At 39.2% G+C, this 16,026-nt stretch overlaps 1 protein-coding gene across 2 annotated transcripts in view; it reads right to left on the bottom strand.

Moving 5' to 3' along the window:
- Positions 1-16,026, bottom strand: part of LOC122563665 (ADAMTS-like protein 1) — a 561,186-nt gene that overhangs the window by 51,421 nt on the left and 493,739 nt on the right. For both annotated transcript variants that reach the window (XM_043717704.1, XM_043717714.1), the window contains 2 exons: positions 3,169-3,296; positions 2,687-2,815 (listed from right to left, as the gene is read on the bottom strand). In XM_043717704.1, the coding sequence (XP_043573639.1) occupies positions 2,687-2,815; positions 3,169-3,296 (257 nt within the window). The remainder of the gene's footprint in view (positions 1-2,686; positions 2,816-3,168; positions 3,297-16,026) is intronic.

Genomic DNA, 16,026 nt, shown 5'->3' with positions numbered 1-16,026 from the left:
CCATAGTATTCAGAGACGTGTAGGTTAGGTGCATTAGTCAGGGATAAATGTAGAGTGATGGTGTAGGGGAATGGGTTTGGGTGGGATACACTTCAGAGGGTTGGGGTGGACTTGTTGGGCCGAAGGGTCTGTTTCCATATTTTGGGATTCTAAGGATTCAATGTGTGACTGGATTTGTCTTCAGTGATTTCATTTTTGATGAAACCAACAAATTCATGTATTTTATTGGTAGGGTGATTGAGTTTTGGAGCCTTGAGGTCAAGCTTCAGCTCTATGAGACACTGGTAAGGCCGCACCTGGAATATTGCATACAGTTCTGGTCACCACATTATAGGAAGGATGTGGAAGCTTTGGAAATGGTGCAGAGGAGATTTACTAGGACGTTGCCTGGTATGGAAGGAAGGTCTTATGAGGAAAGGCTGAGGGAACTGAGGCTGTTTATATTGGAGAGAAGAAGGTTGAGAGGTGACTTAATGGAGATGTATAAGATAATCAGAGGGTTATATAGGGTAGACAGTGAGAGCCTTTTTTCCATGGATGTTGAAGGCTAATACAAGGGGACATAGCTTTAAATTTAGGGGTGATAGATTTAGGACAGATATCAGGAGTAGTTTCTTTACTCAGAGTAGGATAGACTCGCCAACGTTAAGGGCATTTATATGGGCATTGGACATACATATGGATAATAATAGAATGGTGTAGGTTAGATGGACATCAGATTAATTTCACAGGTCAGCGCAACATCAAGGGCCGAAAGGCCTGTTCTGCGCTGTAATGTTCGATGTTCTATGCTCTATGTTTATATACTCAGTTTTGCTATTTGAGAATGGCATTTGGATTGGTGCTCTCTCCGTCATAGTAAAGATTCTTTCGGGAAAAATAAGGAAGTCACTTCTCCTGATTGCACTTAATTCTTCTGAGTCACATCATCAGATTTGAGACTTGTTTTCTGAGTTACATCAGGTATAGATTTGTCAATTGCCTCAAATGGGGTTTGCTGTTCATTGACTCTCATGCTCATTTTTCCTCACAGTTCCACCTGATTTCCTGGATAATATGAAACAAATTTATTTTTCCAGCATAACAAAGCTCAATGAATCCCAACATGAGTCTACCAAGCCCTATGAATGATGCTGCCAGCTGTCATCTGACCAGTTATTCCATGATCAGTTTTTTCTTCACCATTGTATTGTTTGTAACTGCTTTGTCATTCGAAGATGATGACGATAGAGATGAGCCTTCCAATTCAAGATGGAGAATTCTTGATTGTGAAATACATACATGTTATCAACTATTTGAGAGTTGATTGTAGCATACTTTTGCCCTGTTGTTGGTAGTGGATAGTTTTCTTAACCATGGCTCACTATCTGATTATATAATTAAATGTGCTCCAATGCCTAACTTGAAATTTCTGAAAATGACCATAGACATAAATATTAGCTTGCCAAAATGTAATGGCAAGATTATTTATTTCCCCTATGAACACTTTAGGGGTTTCTGATGTTATCGACTTTCTACTTCATTAATATAACTGTGGGTATCAGTTCTTTCCTTGCTTTTCTGACAATGACTTATTGTGTGACAGATAAGGCATTTACCTTTAATAGCTTGACACTGTCTATATTTGAGAGATTTCTTTGTTTTACAACAGTGAGAAGAATTGAGTTTCTAGTTCCTGTCCCAATCACTGTACTCATGTCTCATGTGGGTCTTTTGAGGTTTTTATTCTTACCTCTAATGCCAAGATGTTCTCCTCTAAGGAGTGATCTATGTTGTTTCCAGACTTTCTCCTCACTCACCATCTGAACTTCTTTCTCAAGATTCAGGTCTTCTCTGGATTGCAATAAATCTGATAAAGAGTCATCAGCAACTCCTACAACAATTCTGTACCTTATGAGTTCTGACAAAGTCACCATAGTTGCATTTTGACAATTATCATTAACAAAATCATCTGAGGATTCCCCTAGATACTGAACTCTTGTAGTGAATCTTACTCTTTGAAGAATTGAGGTAGTTCTGTGGTTGAAGTAGTTGTCAAGGGCTTTCAGTATCTCCTTGAGTAAGTGTGTTTTTGGATGTATAGGGGGATGCCCACAGTGAACAGCACAATAAGGGCTCCCTTACTAAAGGACATGAAGAGAAAGTTTTCCCAAGCTGTAAATGCTCAAAGATAGCTTTCAGAATCCTTTCTTAGTGCCACAGCTGAGTGTGGATATTTGTAATGACTTCATTAAAAGCTAATACTTCAGAGAAAGTTTGTAGACAGAAAGCCTTTGAACTCCACCATGTCCAAGTATGTGAGTAAAATCATGAAGGTAACTCACTTAATGTTCTACCATTTCAACATCATTCAGGTGCAATTCTGATGTAAACATTAACACACTTTTCCCTTCGAAAGCTTAGAATTTCTGGACAACCTTCTTTGTCCATTTTTATCATACTATTTAACTACATTCCAGAAGCAACATCTCATTGAAAAGCAAGCTACAATCAGCTTAGTGTTTTGTGGAATACTATTCAGCAAGAGAGCATGTGTACACATTCTTTGGATACATTTAATATTTTCTTGTAATGTACAATTCATGAGAAAGCATTATTCCTAAGTCTTTAAAATGTAAAACAAAATCTCAATAACTTTCTTAATTATCACGTGAGATAACATGCAGTAATTTAATTACAGTCTTACCATTGACCTGACAGTTAATTGTGATATTGGCTCCCAACCTTGCTTTCACAACGCTTCCCACATCCACATTGACCGATGTTGAGTTAAAGTTGACCAAATCATGTTTGGACACTCTAATTACTGGCTTCCCTACACAAAATAAAATGGATGACACATCATGTAACTACTGTATGCTGGGGAATGTCCGTTAATGAACCATATTGTCCAAACAACAGCATTGAATTGAGTGTAGGTATCACCACCTGTATCAACAATTGTAGTTTTCATGATTCCATCAGTTGTAGTTTATTGTTTTGTCTACTACTGTTGTTCAGGTTCAATTGATCTGAGAACTGAAATCCTTGCTTTTGCGTTTTCATGCTCCATTAGAAAGTGATAAATTGTTACTGTCCACACTGGTAAAATTGTCAATTACTTCAGCAAACAAAGACAAATGTTTCTTTCCAAAAAGGGGAATATAATCAATTATAATTGCAACAAACCTGGTATGGCAACTTTGGAGGACAAGGAATCCCATCCTATAGGACTTGTAGCAGTGCAGGTGTAGACTCCCACATCAGACTTGTTTGGAAAAAATATTTGCAAGGCTTGGTCTGAAAGAAGTTTAATTCTGCAAGGGAAAACTGTACAATGAGGATTGCTGGCCTGAAAACAAAGTGTTTACACAGCTCAAGTTTCCCATCAATAGGAAGACAAATACACTCACAATATACTTGATGACTGAAGTTAAATTGTATATTTGTTATGACGTAAACAGCTAATCCTTTGTAAATTTCCTATACAATTGTGTAATCTGGACTCTCAGGGTCTTGTGACAGAAACCAGGGGTGTTGGGGCACAGTGCTAGAGTCCTCTCTTCTGGGCCATAAGGTACAAGTCCAAGTGACATCTGCCCAGGATGTATATCATAACATGTCCAAACAGGTTGGTTAAATCAGACCGATTATCAATATGTTTAAAATATATTGTGAACACTACATCAGTGGTCAACATCTTCTGGAGTGTAGTCTGTTGTGGGAATTCTAGATCGGAGGCAGGGGTGCTACCTACTGAGACACAAGACCTCCATGTGTTACCTTTTCTACAAATTAAGACCTTTTTACAAAAGCCTATTTACCATTCCAAGGATTGTGGTTCCAACTTCAGCAGTGATCCATTTGAACCTCCTGAAAGTCTCTACCACTTTTCTATTTGCTAAATATTTAATTGTAAAATTGTTATCAACTGCTGTGTAATCTTGCATGTGAGTAAGGAAAATGAGCTCCACTATACAGCATTTTTGCTATGTCAAAACATCAATAAAAGCCCTGCTTCAGTGGTAGCATTTGTGTGACTATGTCAGAAGTTTGAGCGTTCAAGTCACATTCCAAGCACCAAGCACAAAAGAAAATCGCGGTTGACAGTTCTGTACATTACTGAGAAAATGCTGCATCGTTCGAGGTTTTCCTGGTGAGATACTAAATGGAGACTCTGTCTACCTTCTTAGGTGGATATAAAAGATCCCATGGGAATTTTTCGAAGAATAGTAGGGGAATTACAATACCCTGGTCCCCTAGTCAATACTGAATGGAGGAACAGGCTTCAGAAAATGAATGACCTCCCTATGTTCCAATATTGCTACTGGTAAATATAATTGCAGGAACAGATACCTCCATTAGTTACTAGCTTCAGTCTTCCCTGGTTAAAACAGATCTCAAAACAATAAATTTAGCATCATATTGTTGGTGCTTAGGCTTTTCATACTATCTTTTTGAAAATCCAAGTAAATGGCCTCTACCAGATTGCCCTCCTTCTCTAACTAATTTACTTCCCCAGAAGAATTCCAGACACTTCTTGGGCATCATCCAGTATTTCTCATTACTTCCTATGCTACCTCTGCTTCTCAGATATTATTTACAGCAACTCATTTATCAATCAGAAGTATGTCATACATGGTGCATTAACCGGCCTGTAATTGCAAAGGTTTTGCCTTACTCGTTTTATAAATATTGGATTACTTGCCATGCTCCATTACACAAATGCTGCGTCAATATTTATGGAACTCTGCTAAACTAGCAATCTATTTCCTGCTTTAATTCTTTAAGAGCACTAATCTATATCCCATCTGGCCTAGATGTCTTGTATATATGCACTTTTTCAATTTCTGTGAGACATTTATTATTAAGTTGCTTAAATGCTTAAATAACTAGCCCAAATTCCCCTGATGGCTTCACTGTATTAGTTAATGGAAATCCCTCAAAACATACAGCAGGAGGCCATTCCAAAAGGCTGGATAGGCTGGGACCTTTCTTTCACTGGAGTGTAGAAGGTTGAGAGGTGACCTTATAGAGGTTTATAAAATCATTAGGAGGATAGATAGAGTTAATGATCAGTGTATTTTCCCTAGGATTGGGGGATTTCACGACTCGAGGATATATTTTTAAGCTGAGAGGAGAGAGATTAAAAAAAGACATGAGAAGCAAATTCTTTTTTTTACACAGAGAGTGGTTCACATGTGGTTCACATGGAATGAATGTCTTGAGGAAGTGGTGGATGAGGTCACAGTTAAAATGTTTAAATAACACTTGGATAAGAACTTGAATAGGACAGGTTTGGAGGGATATGGGCCAGGAGTAGGCAGGTTGGATTAGTTTAGTTTGGAATTATGTTCAGCATGGATTGGTTAGACTGAAGGGTCTGTTTTCATACTGTATGGCTCTATGACTCAATACCTATACTGACACTTTGAAAGAGCTATCCAATTATTCCTAGTCCCGATCTGCCTTTAACTCCGTACCCCGTGAATTCTTGTTTTTAAGTATTTATCCATTTTCTTCTTCCAAACTATTATTGCTTTTTAGATCACACCCGTTCACTGTGTAAAATCATTTCTTTTCATTGCACCCTCAGGTTTATTCCCAGTGATCTTAAATTCATATCCTTGGGTTCCTGACTTGTCTGTCACAGGAAACAATTTCTGTTTAGCTATTCCATCCGTCACAACTGCAAACAACTCTATTAAGTCTTTCCTTCATCTTCTCTACACTAAGGAGAACAGTTCAGCTTCTTAAGAATCTCGATGTAATTGAAATTTCTCATCCCTGATACCATTCTGATAAAATAGAAGATCCAAAGGAGATTGAAAAAAAATGCAGTGCCCAGAATGCATCACAATATTCCAGCTGTGGCCTAATCACTAAGTTGTAAGGACTCAAGCTAACTGTGTTGTTTTTGGACTCCATGCCTTTATTCAATAAGGCATATCAACTTATTCTATCACCTTCTTTTTCCACTTATATCCACTTAAATTCAACCATTTAATTTCTGTTACCTCCTCTCATCTTTCCTTCCTAAATGCATCATTTGTATAGAACTTGCACCTAGCCGTCCTTTGTGAAATCAATGAAGACTGCTCGAATAATTAATATAAGTTATTCCTTCCATGTCCCTACTTATATCTAACATTATTTTAATGTTTATATGGTTAGAAGATGTTTGTTTTCTTTTAAAATTCATCTAACTCTATTTTTGTTTCGTTTCAAATACTTTCCTTTGCTATCTGTAACCGTGTCTTTTCCTGGAAACCTAATTGCATCATTTCATTACTTGCCATGTTTATAAACAATTCTGCTCTTTTTGAGATTAAATTGCCATAACTGTAATGTTTCTATAAACCTCTTTTGACAAACATATACACTCACGTTGCTCCCTTATAGTTACCTGAAGTACATGTCCCTCGTTCTATTTTTGAATATAGTTTCCCATCACTTTTCCCTGATGTTTTTCACAATTCTAAAAATCAGTTTTTCTGCAGTCTCTTGCCACTTTTTATTTTAGGTCTGGAAAACAATATAAAATCTAACAATCCTTTTCTGTAGCTAATCGAGTCAGGCAAACCACATACATCGAATAGAACTCGGCAAATTGAAATCTATTCATTTCAATGTATTCTGAGAGTGTGCATTCCACCCTATTCTAGCAGGCAGGAAATCTGCTCCAATGGATTATTAAATGCCCAATCCAATACATTTGGGTCCAAACCCATCATTCTGTTGCACAAATACTGCAAGAATCAATTGGTAAATAACACCATTTCTATCTGATACTTTGACATTTACTTTAAGGATAGAGAGAGATTCGAACAGATCTGATTTATAAAATAGATTATGATGAACACAGTTAACAATTTTGTACTTATGGAAATGCTCGTTGTTGGTGATGTGACAGACTGTACAAATACCATATTTGTCAGAAGTTTAACAGCTAGACAGTGTCTTGTTCCAGTTATTGTTCAAATTTTAAAATGTTTAATTTTTCAACCTTATTGTTGCTTCTTGGTCGGGAGGTAGCAAGTATCAGTAAGACTAATTCCAGCCAAACCCAAAAGAAGGGGCACCTGCAGGAACTAAACTACTAGCCACAACCAGTACGAGGTTCCCTTGATGATCAGAAATGTGAACTGACAATGCTTGTGTCTCTCCAGCTCTATTACAAAGTGCTCACTATCCTGGAATTGCACCCATACAGATTCTTACCTTGGGGAGCTGGTGGGAGAACCCAGGAAGTTTGATTGTAGCTGGTTTTGGTTGTTTAGTTGGTCATTACATTAACCATTTACTGAACAGCTTTCAAAGGATACCAGAGAAGGACAGGTCATTTGGTCCCTTGAGCCTGCTTCATTATTTTGTACAGGTGATCTAGTTATGGCTTCAATCCCGCTTGTCTGTCTGTTCCTCCACAGCACCCCCCTCTCCAATATGTCTTTGTAAAGTACAAGGCTGATACATTGGTATCCATTTTTCAGTCAGGTATGCTGAGTGGATCATATCCCCTTCATTATAGGATTGAAGGGTGCATGACGACACAATATTCAGCACCATTTGCGACTCCCAAGTTACTGAAGCAGTCCATGTTTATATGCAGCAAGACCTGGACAATATCTAGATTTGGAGTAATAAGTGCTAAATATCATTGTACACACAAGATTCAGATCTTACTCATCTCCAACAAACAATTACCCAACCATTATCCCACAACACAGAAACTGCAGCTAGCGACAGTTTGTAAATTGCTGAAAAAAAAAATGTATGTTATTGTTTTTTGAAAGAAGAAACGAAATACCAGACATAAGTGTAAGTCGGGGCTGATATCATAAAGTAATATAAGTAAGCCAAAGTAGGATGAGGGAAGGAGAGTAAAGTTAACATAAGGGAGATAAGTTTAAGAATTAGAGTAAGTATGGCTGAGGAGCTCAGCCCCATGGCTTGCAGTATGTGGAATCTTAGGCCCTCCTTATAGTCTGAATGACCACATCTCTATGAAGTTCCACAGTTTGATCAGCTTGTGGTATCAGAGTTAGAACATCATCTGGAGGTAGAGCAGTGCATCTGTTCGGCTGGGAGTTTCACGAAGAGCACATTGTGAAACATAATTACTCTGCAGCTGAAGGAGCACAGTCAGAGAAGGAATGGGTGACCACGCAGAAGAAAAGTGGCAGACAGGAAGTCAGGAAAGCCCCAGAGCGCATCTCACTCAGGAACTGATTTTCTGTGTTAGTAAATGGTGAAAGTGACAGTTCCTCTGGAGTGTGCAGACAGAGCCCAGATGCACAAGGGGATGAGCAGAAAGAGAGAGAGAGAGAGAATAACAGTTGCAGGAGATTCAAAAGTCAGAGGCACATCCAGGCCCTTCTGTAGCGACAGACATGATTTCAGGATGGTGTCTTGCCTCACTGGGACCTGAACAGCTGAAGGACATTCTGAAGGGGAAGAGAGAACAGTCAGAGATCATGGTTCAGACTGCGATCAACAAAAGGAGGATAAGATCCTGCAACAATAACTGAGAAAGGCAGGAGGCAGATTAAAAAGTGGGATCATGGGTTGTAATTCCTGGATTTTCCCTGGTGCCAAATGCTAGTGCATATAGGAATAGATAGATGGATTTGATTTATTATTGTCACATGTACCTATATACAGTGAAAAGTTTGTTTTGCATGTAGTACAGGCAGATCATACCATGCAAAGACTATTGGGGTAATAGAACAGAGTGAAAAGTACAATGTTATTGCTGCAGAGAAGGTGCACAAAAAGCAAGATCAACATTTGAATTTAAAATGTAAGAGGTCCATTCTGAAGTCTAACAATAATGAGGAAGATGCTGTTTTTGACTCTGTTCATATGTATGTTTAAGCTTTTATATCTTCTGCCGAAAGAGGTTGGAACATATGGGATAACCGGGATGGGAGGGATCAGTGATGATGCTGGCTGTCTTTCCAAGGCAGTGAGAAGAATAGATGGAATCAATGTTGGCTGGTGTGATGGACTGGGCTGTACTCACGGCTCCCTATAGTTTCCTACAGTCCTGGACAGAGCAGTTGCAACAGATGTATGCATGGCTGAAGAGTTGCAGCGGGGTGGGGTGGGGGCTTTAGACTCCTGGATCACTGGGTCCATTTCTGGGAAAGGTGGGACCTGTGCAAGTCCAATAGATTGCACCTGAACTGGAATGGGTCCAACAGTCTTATGGGGAGGTTTACTCATGTGATTGTTAAGGGTTTAAACTAATCTAGTAGTTGGCTGGGACAAGGAGTGGAGGTACAGCAGGAGGTAATGCATGTATAGAAGAACCATCAAGTCAATTTAGAAGGTAGCATGAGTACAGTCAAGTTAACATGAAGAAGCACAGCAAGACTGGATAGTATTAATTTTAACTCAAGGAGTTTTGCAGGTAATGTAGATGAGTAGAGGGTACTGATTAAAATAAGAGGGAGGGACATGACTGACAGCTCAATATTCTAAGTTATGAGTCTTTAGGTGAGACAGGTGTTATGGATCAGGTCAGATCCCCTCAAAACATTTCAAATAGGTAGCCCAGACCCTAACTTTTCCAGTTGTTTTGAGCAGGTATAAGTGGATATTCCAGGAGGGATGCAGCTGGTCAACACCCCACTGTTTTAAACAAAACAGAATTTATTTACAGAGTACTGAATGAAATACGAACAAAAGAGAACAGAGTACAGAATAACTTAACCTAATTGAAAACCCAATAGTCTGATCCAACTTAATGATGCTGTTCCAAAGTCCTGCAACGATCCCCATAAACACCCCCTGACAAAAAAGGTAAAATCAAACACAGGGTCTTAGAGGAGAGAGAGAGAGAGAGAGAGAGAGACAGACAGAGACAGACAGAGAGACATAGCAGAGAAATTCAGCATGGAACACCTTCTTCCATGTTGCTGGTTTTTTTTGTCCAGGAGCCTCAAAATCTGACTGCTTGTTAAAACCAAACCAAACCAGAACTAAGCTGAGCTGGGAGAACTGGCCACTACCCTTTCATTGTACTATTTGTTTTTAACTTGACTGCCTTTTGCCTGAGGCAGTATCTGTTAGCGAGAATCAAAGTGGCTCTAAAACCCTTTCAAACTAGACACCTTGGAACCTGTGTCTTTACGACCACTCTGGGGAAAAAAACAAAGACAACATAATCTTGTTAAAGGAGCAGCATTACCACAAAGGGAGGAGTGTGAAAGAGGAGAGAGTGTCACAATATTGATCAAGGAATCAATTACTGCAGTAAATAGGCATGTTATCTTTCAAGCCTCCACAAATTAGACCATATGGATCAAACTTAAACACAAAAAGCTGCCAATCACTTTGTTGACAGTATCCTGTAAACAAGTTCACCTTGAACCCACATGTCATCCTGACTTGGAGCTATATCACTGTTTTTTCACTGCCAGTAGGTCAAAATCCTGCCACTTCCTTAACAGCACTATGGTTGTCCCGACACTCCAATGACTGCAACCGTTCCTAATGAATGCTTAACACTGCCTTCTCCAGATTAATTAAGGCTGCTAGAAAAGTGCTTCAAGATTAGAGTGCTGCTAGAAAAGTGCAGCAGGTCAGGCAGCATCCGAGGAGCAGGAAAATTGACATTTCAAGCAAAAGCCCATCTTTCCTGATGAAGGGCTTTTGCCCGAAACATTGATTTTCCTGCTCCTCAGATGTTGCCTGACTTGCTGTGCTTTTCCAGCATCACTCTAATCTTGACTCTAATCTGCAGCATCTGCAGTACCCACCTCCACCTCACAAGATTTGCTTGGTCAACTATTCTCATGTCTTATGAAGGATTACAAAAAATAAGTAGAATTCAATAAGTCCATTAATCTAACATACATCATCAAAGAATAGCCAGACTCAATGAAGGTTTTTCTCTTTTCGAATCTAGTTAGTGGACAGAATAATACAAGAAATCACAAAGTTTGGCAGTTTTGTGTGGAATGCCTCAGGGTTAATATCATACTGCCTCAGAAAGGCTTAATTGTTAAACAGTCTGTGAATCATTTGAAGGATTCTGCTATTTTGAGGAGTAGAGTTGGCATTTTTTTAACGAATTCTGAAAGACCACAAATTAATTAACACCCTTCCGATGATACTTTTAAACATCTTGATCTGGTTAGTTTTTCACTGCATATGTAGAAACATGAAATTAATGCTAAGAAGATGAAAGTATTCAGTAGCTATGAACACCACAACATTTTACTATTAAATTGATACAGCACATGAATCATCACTTGCAGTTTCTAAAGGAAACTGTTTCATTGTCTGGTTAAGACTGGGGGATATTTGTAATTTCCTGCATGTTTAACTTTTAAATAACCCTGAAATACACATGGAGAGGACCAAAGAAACTAGGAGATTGTCTCTATTACATTAGGTGTATATTAATCAGTTCGAAGCCCCATTAGAAAGGCTGGACTTTATTACAGCAGAAAACAAAATAACTTTTTATTCAAATGTAAAACATACGATAATTCCTAAATCATTAAAAGTAGCAACACAGGTAAAGCCACAAAAAGCAAACACTGTAGTTCGTTTCTAAAGTTGAATAGAGAGAAGCTATTTAAACTTACATGGAACATATGTAAATCACCTTGTTGAGAAAGGGACTGGAGAGACTTGAGACAGTGCAAACAAGATTCGTGGAGCGTCGGAGGCTGAGGGGTGACCTTATAGAGGTTTACAAAGTTATGAGGGGCATGGATAGGGTAAATAGGCAAAGTCTTTTCCCTGGGGTGGGGGAGTCCAGAACTAGAGGGCATAGGTTTAGGGTGAGAGGGGAAAGATATAAAAGAGACCTAAGGGGCAACCTTTTCACATAGAGGGTGGTACGTGTATGGAATAAACTGCTAGAGGAAGTGGTGGAGGTTGGTACAATTGCAACATTTAAGAGGCATTTGGATGGGTATATGAATAGGAAGGGATTGGAGGGATATGGGCCGGGTGCTGGCAGGTGGGACTAGATTGGGTTGGGATATCTGGTTGGCATGGACGGGTTGGACCCAAGGGTCTGTTTCCATGCTGTACATCTCTATGACTCTATGAGGGACTACCAAATTAGAGGTCTTTAAGATTATGGAAGGGAGCATAGCTTCAGAATAAGCAAGTTATTGAGATGTTGGGATGATTGAGGTGATGTTAATATAGTCATAAAATCAGTGGACTACTAATTCAGAGCCTAGGCTAATAATCCTGAGGTATGGGTTCAAAATGCCACCATAGCAGCTGGTGACATTTACATGCAATCAATGAAATGTGAAAATCCAAAGCTCATCTCAGTACTGGTAACCATTGACTGTTGTAAATGCCCATCTATTCACTAAAGTCCTTTATGGAAGGAGACCTGCTGTACTTACCTGGTCTGGCTGAAATATGTCTCCAGACCTACAACAACATTAACTGCCTTTAGAAATGGTCTTTGGAAGCTAGTCAACTCAATTGGGAATGGGAAACAAATGCTAGCCTTAGCAATAATGCTCACATCCCATGAAACAAGGTGATAAAATCTTTGGAGCTCTCTCCCCAAGGGCCTTGCAGCTGCTCCATCATTGAATGTAGTTAAGAGATGGATGTTTGGTCTTCCAGAGAATCAAGGAATATGTGGAATTAATGGGAAGGTGGATTAAATTGACAGAACATTTACAGGATATATAGTTTAGTCCTGCTCTCATTTCTTGTGTCCCTGTGGTTCATTAGAATAGAGGCAGAAAAAATAAATCACCTGCTGGGAGATAAAAATTGGGCCCATAAGGATAAATTGCCATAAACATCCCCAGTAGTTAATTCAGGACAAACTTATTTACCCAGAGAATGGATAAAATGTGGAACCCACCTATTGAAGGGAGTACTTGAGGTGAACAGCATTTATACATTTAAAGAACAAGGCAGTAAATATATTTATGAAAAAAAAGAGGAAAATGTGATAAAATTAATCGAGTAGAGCAGGAAAGGAATTGTGTGCTGTATAAAAACTGGTTTGAATAGAAAGCCTGGCTATTTTTCAGCATGCACAAATCTGGTTTGAGAACACAACTTTGTTGCAACAGGTACATTTCACAAAACTAATAAAAGCTGAGGAAAATAAAGAAAAAGTGGACAAGAAGCAGTTTGGGGAGCAATGATGTTCACATTTTGGATCACATTCCATCATTTAGATTTTGGAATCAAAAAATATATAAGTTCTAAAGTTGTGGATTACAGCAAATGGGGTTGAGGTGTGGGTAACAATTCTGAGAAGGACTTAACAAATAAGACAATATTCATCAACTTGTAGAATGGGCAAGTAATCAGCAAATGAGAGTCAACAATTAGGTAGTTCAAAAAGGGAGGTCACTTATTATTTGAAAGATCTAAGTCCAGATGGGGTGAAGGAACAAAAAAAAACCGTTAAAAGTTGCTCTACAAGTTAGAAAGACCTTAAAAAGTCCCACCCAAGCACTCAGCTTTATTTCTAAAATAACAGAATAGAAAAACAGGAATATCATGCTGAAATGTATTGAGCACTGATCAGATCACATTTGGAGTTCTGTGCGGAGATCTCATCACCATATTATTAAAAGAAATAAATACACTCTGGACTAGCTGCAGAGAAGATTTACAAAGATGATATCAGAAAATATGGAAATGATGGACAACTGGGCCTCTTTTGTCTTGAAACCACAAGGCCAAGGGGTGACCTAGAGAGTTATTGAAAACTATAAATAATTTTGATAGAGTGGATGCAGACAGAATGTTCTCTCTTGTGGGGAAGAGCAAGAGGCCACCAATGTAAGATAGTAACCCTAGAAATTCAGTAGGGAATTCAGAGGAAACATCTTCATGAAAATAGTGATGGGGCTGTCGAACTTGCTTCTGCAGAGAGTGGTTGAAGCAAATAATTTGAATCCATTCAAAGAGAAACTAGACAAATTCATAAGGGAGAAGGAAACAAACGGTCATGATGTCAGACATGGGAAGCCACTCAACCCCTGCTGAGGGCATGGAACTCAAAAATGTATCAAACTTCCTGTGGAGGAAAGATGGAAAGAGGCTCAAGAGAAACATAAATACCAGCATGTACTGGTTGGACTGAATGACCTTTCTTTTTGTGTTGAAATCCCTGGGTAATGCTATGTAACCAGGGCCTATCTGAACTTGATTGTTCAGTGAGTGGGCATTTAGAATCAATGACAATACTCAATGGCTAGGATTCCTCAAGAATTCCACCATCTTTAATCTTCATCAACTCCATTCAGGAAGTAGCATCTCTTGCATTAGTAAGAGATATTGAAATACATTCCATTTTTTTCTATAAATGTATGATTGGTCATTGGGTATAACCATAATTATAACCAGGGGCCTAAATGATTGGACAATGATTTTGACTGTTTGGACTTCAACAAGGCTTTTGATAAGGTCCCACATGGGAGACCGACAGCAAAAGCACGAGTCCATGGGATCCAAGGAAATTTGACAAATAGGATCCCCAACAGGCTGAATGGCAGGAAGCAGAAGCTGATGGTTGAGGGATGTATTTTCCAACTGGAAGTCTGTGTCCTGTGGGTTGCACAGCAGCCAGTGTTGGTCCCTTGCTGTTTGTGGTTTATATGTATGATTTAGATTTGGATATAGGAGGGTGGATCAGTAAGTTCACAACAGTACAAAAACTGGTGAGGAGGATAGCCTTAGACTACAAGAGGATATAGAAGGGCTGGTTAAGTGGGTTGATCAGTGGCTAGATTTATCATGCAGGTCCTTCTAAGAATGCTTTGGCCTTTAATGGCCCAAGATCCCACCATCATCTTGCGAGTTGTCCTCAAATCTCTCCTGGGGATGTTGCAAGGGGACATTCACTTGGTGGTTACTGATGGTTTCACTACCAAAGTTCCACTCCTGCAAATACTTTCATCTCTCACTCACCTCCCCTTAGGATCCATTTACGTCTGTTTCGCTGTCACTGATATACATTTTTGAGTTCCTTGCCCTAAGCAGAGGCTGATTGCCCTCCTGGGATGATTGGAAACTGGATGAAAAATGTCACTGTTTCACCACATCCTATTACAGTAGGGAGTATGTATTAATTCATTAAAGAAGAATATGGAATGTCTGCTGATGCTCCTCTGTTTAGACAGGTTTGCAATTGTGACATTCTGCTTCAAAGATACTTTGACTGGGTCACGTAGTCTCCAACCCACCATCTCCACTGAAAGCCATGTGCAAAATCTACTTCAGGTTGCATCTTATCATCAGCTATTTCAAGAAAATGTAATACAGTGATAGGATGTGGCTGAAAATCATTAAAAATATACAGGTTACTTCCTTGACAGCCTTTATGTTCAACATTGTCACTGAAACCCTCTCCATCTACATCCTGTAGTACGCCATGATTCAGTTATATCAACCACATAAGTAGTGTGGCAACAGGAGCAGGTCAGGGGCTTGGAATTCTTTGGCATGTAACTCATCGCCTGACTTCTCAGTATTTGTCCATCATCTACAAGGCACAAATCAGGAGTCTGATGGAATTCTGTCCACTTGCCTGGATAAGTGCAACTCCAACAACACTCAAGCAGCTCAATCACATCGAGCTTAGAATGGCCACATGAATAGCACCTCACAACATTAACTCCCTTCTGTTCTGCAGCATTTGCCAAGCCTCTTTTCTTCCTACTTCCCAAGTCCACAATCTTTACCACCTTGAAGAACAAGAGCAACAGATGAATAAGAACACATTATGTGCAAGCTTCCCTCTAAGCTACACACCACCTTGACTTGGAATTATAATTACCTAACTTCAGTTACATTGGGTCAAACTCCTGGAACTCCCTTCCTAACAGCACTGGCTACATCAGTATCTGCACCAAATGGACTACAGCTGTCCAAGAGGTAGTTCACCATCATTGTTGTCAAGGGCAACTAGGGATGGGCAATAAAGGCTAGCCAGCTAGTGAAGCACAATTCTTGGGATAAAAATTAAACATGACAGCAAATAACTCTCTTCTAAAATAAATTAAACTGCAAATTATGCAAAAGTAACTTGTATTT

This window comes from Chiloscyllium plagiosum, chromosome 2 (genome assembly GCF_004010195.1).
Source record: "Chiloscyllium plagiosum isolate BGI_BamShark_2017 chromosome 2, ASM401019v2, whole genome shotgun sequence".
NCBI classification, from domain to species: Eukaryota; Metazoa; Chordata; class Chondrichthyes; order Orectolobiformes; family Hemiscylliidae; genus Chiloscyllium; species Chiloscyllium plagiosum.
Note: the sequence above shows the minus strand (reverse complement) of the source record. Positions and strands in the feature narration are given on the sequence as shown.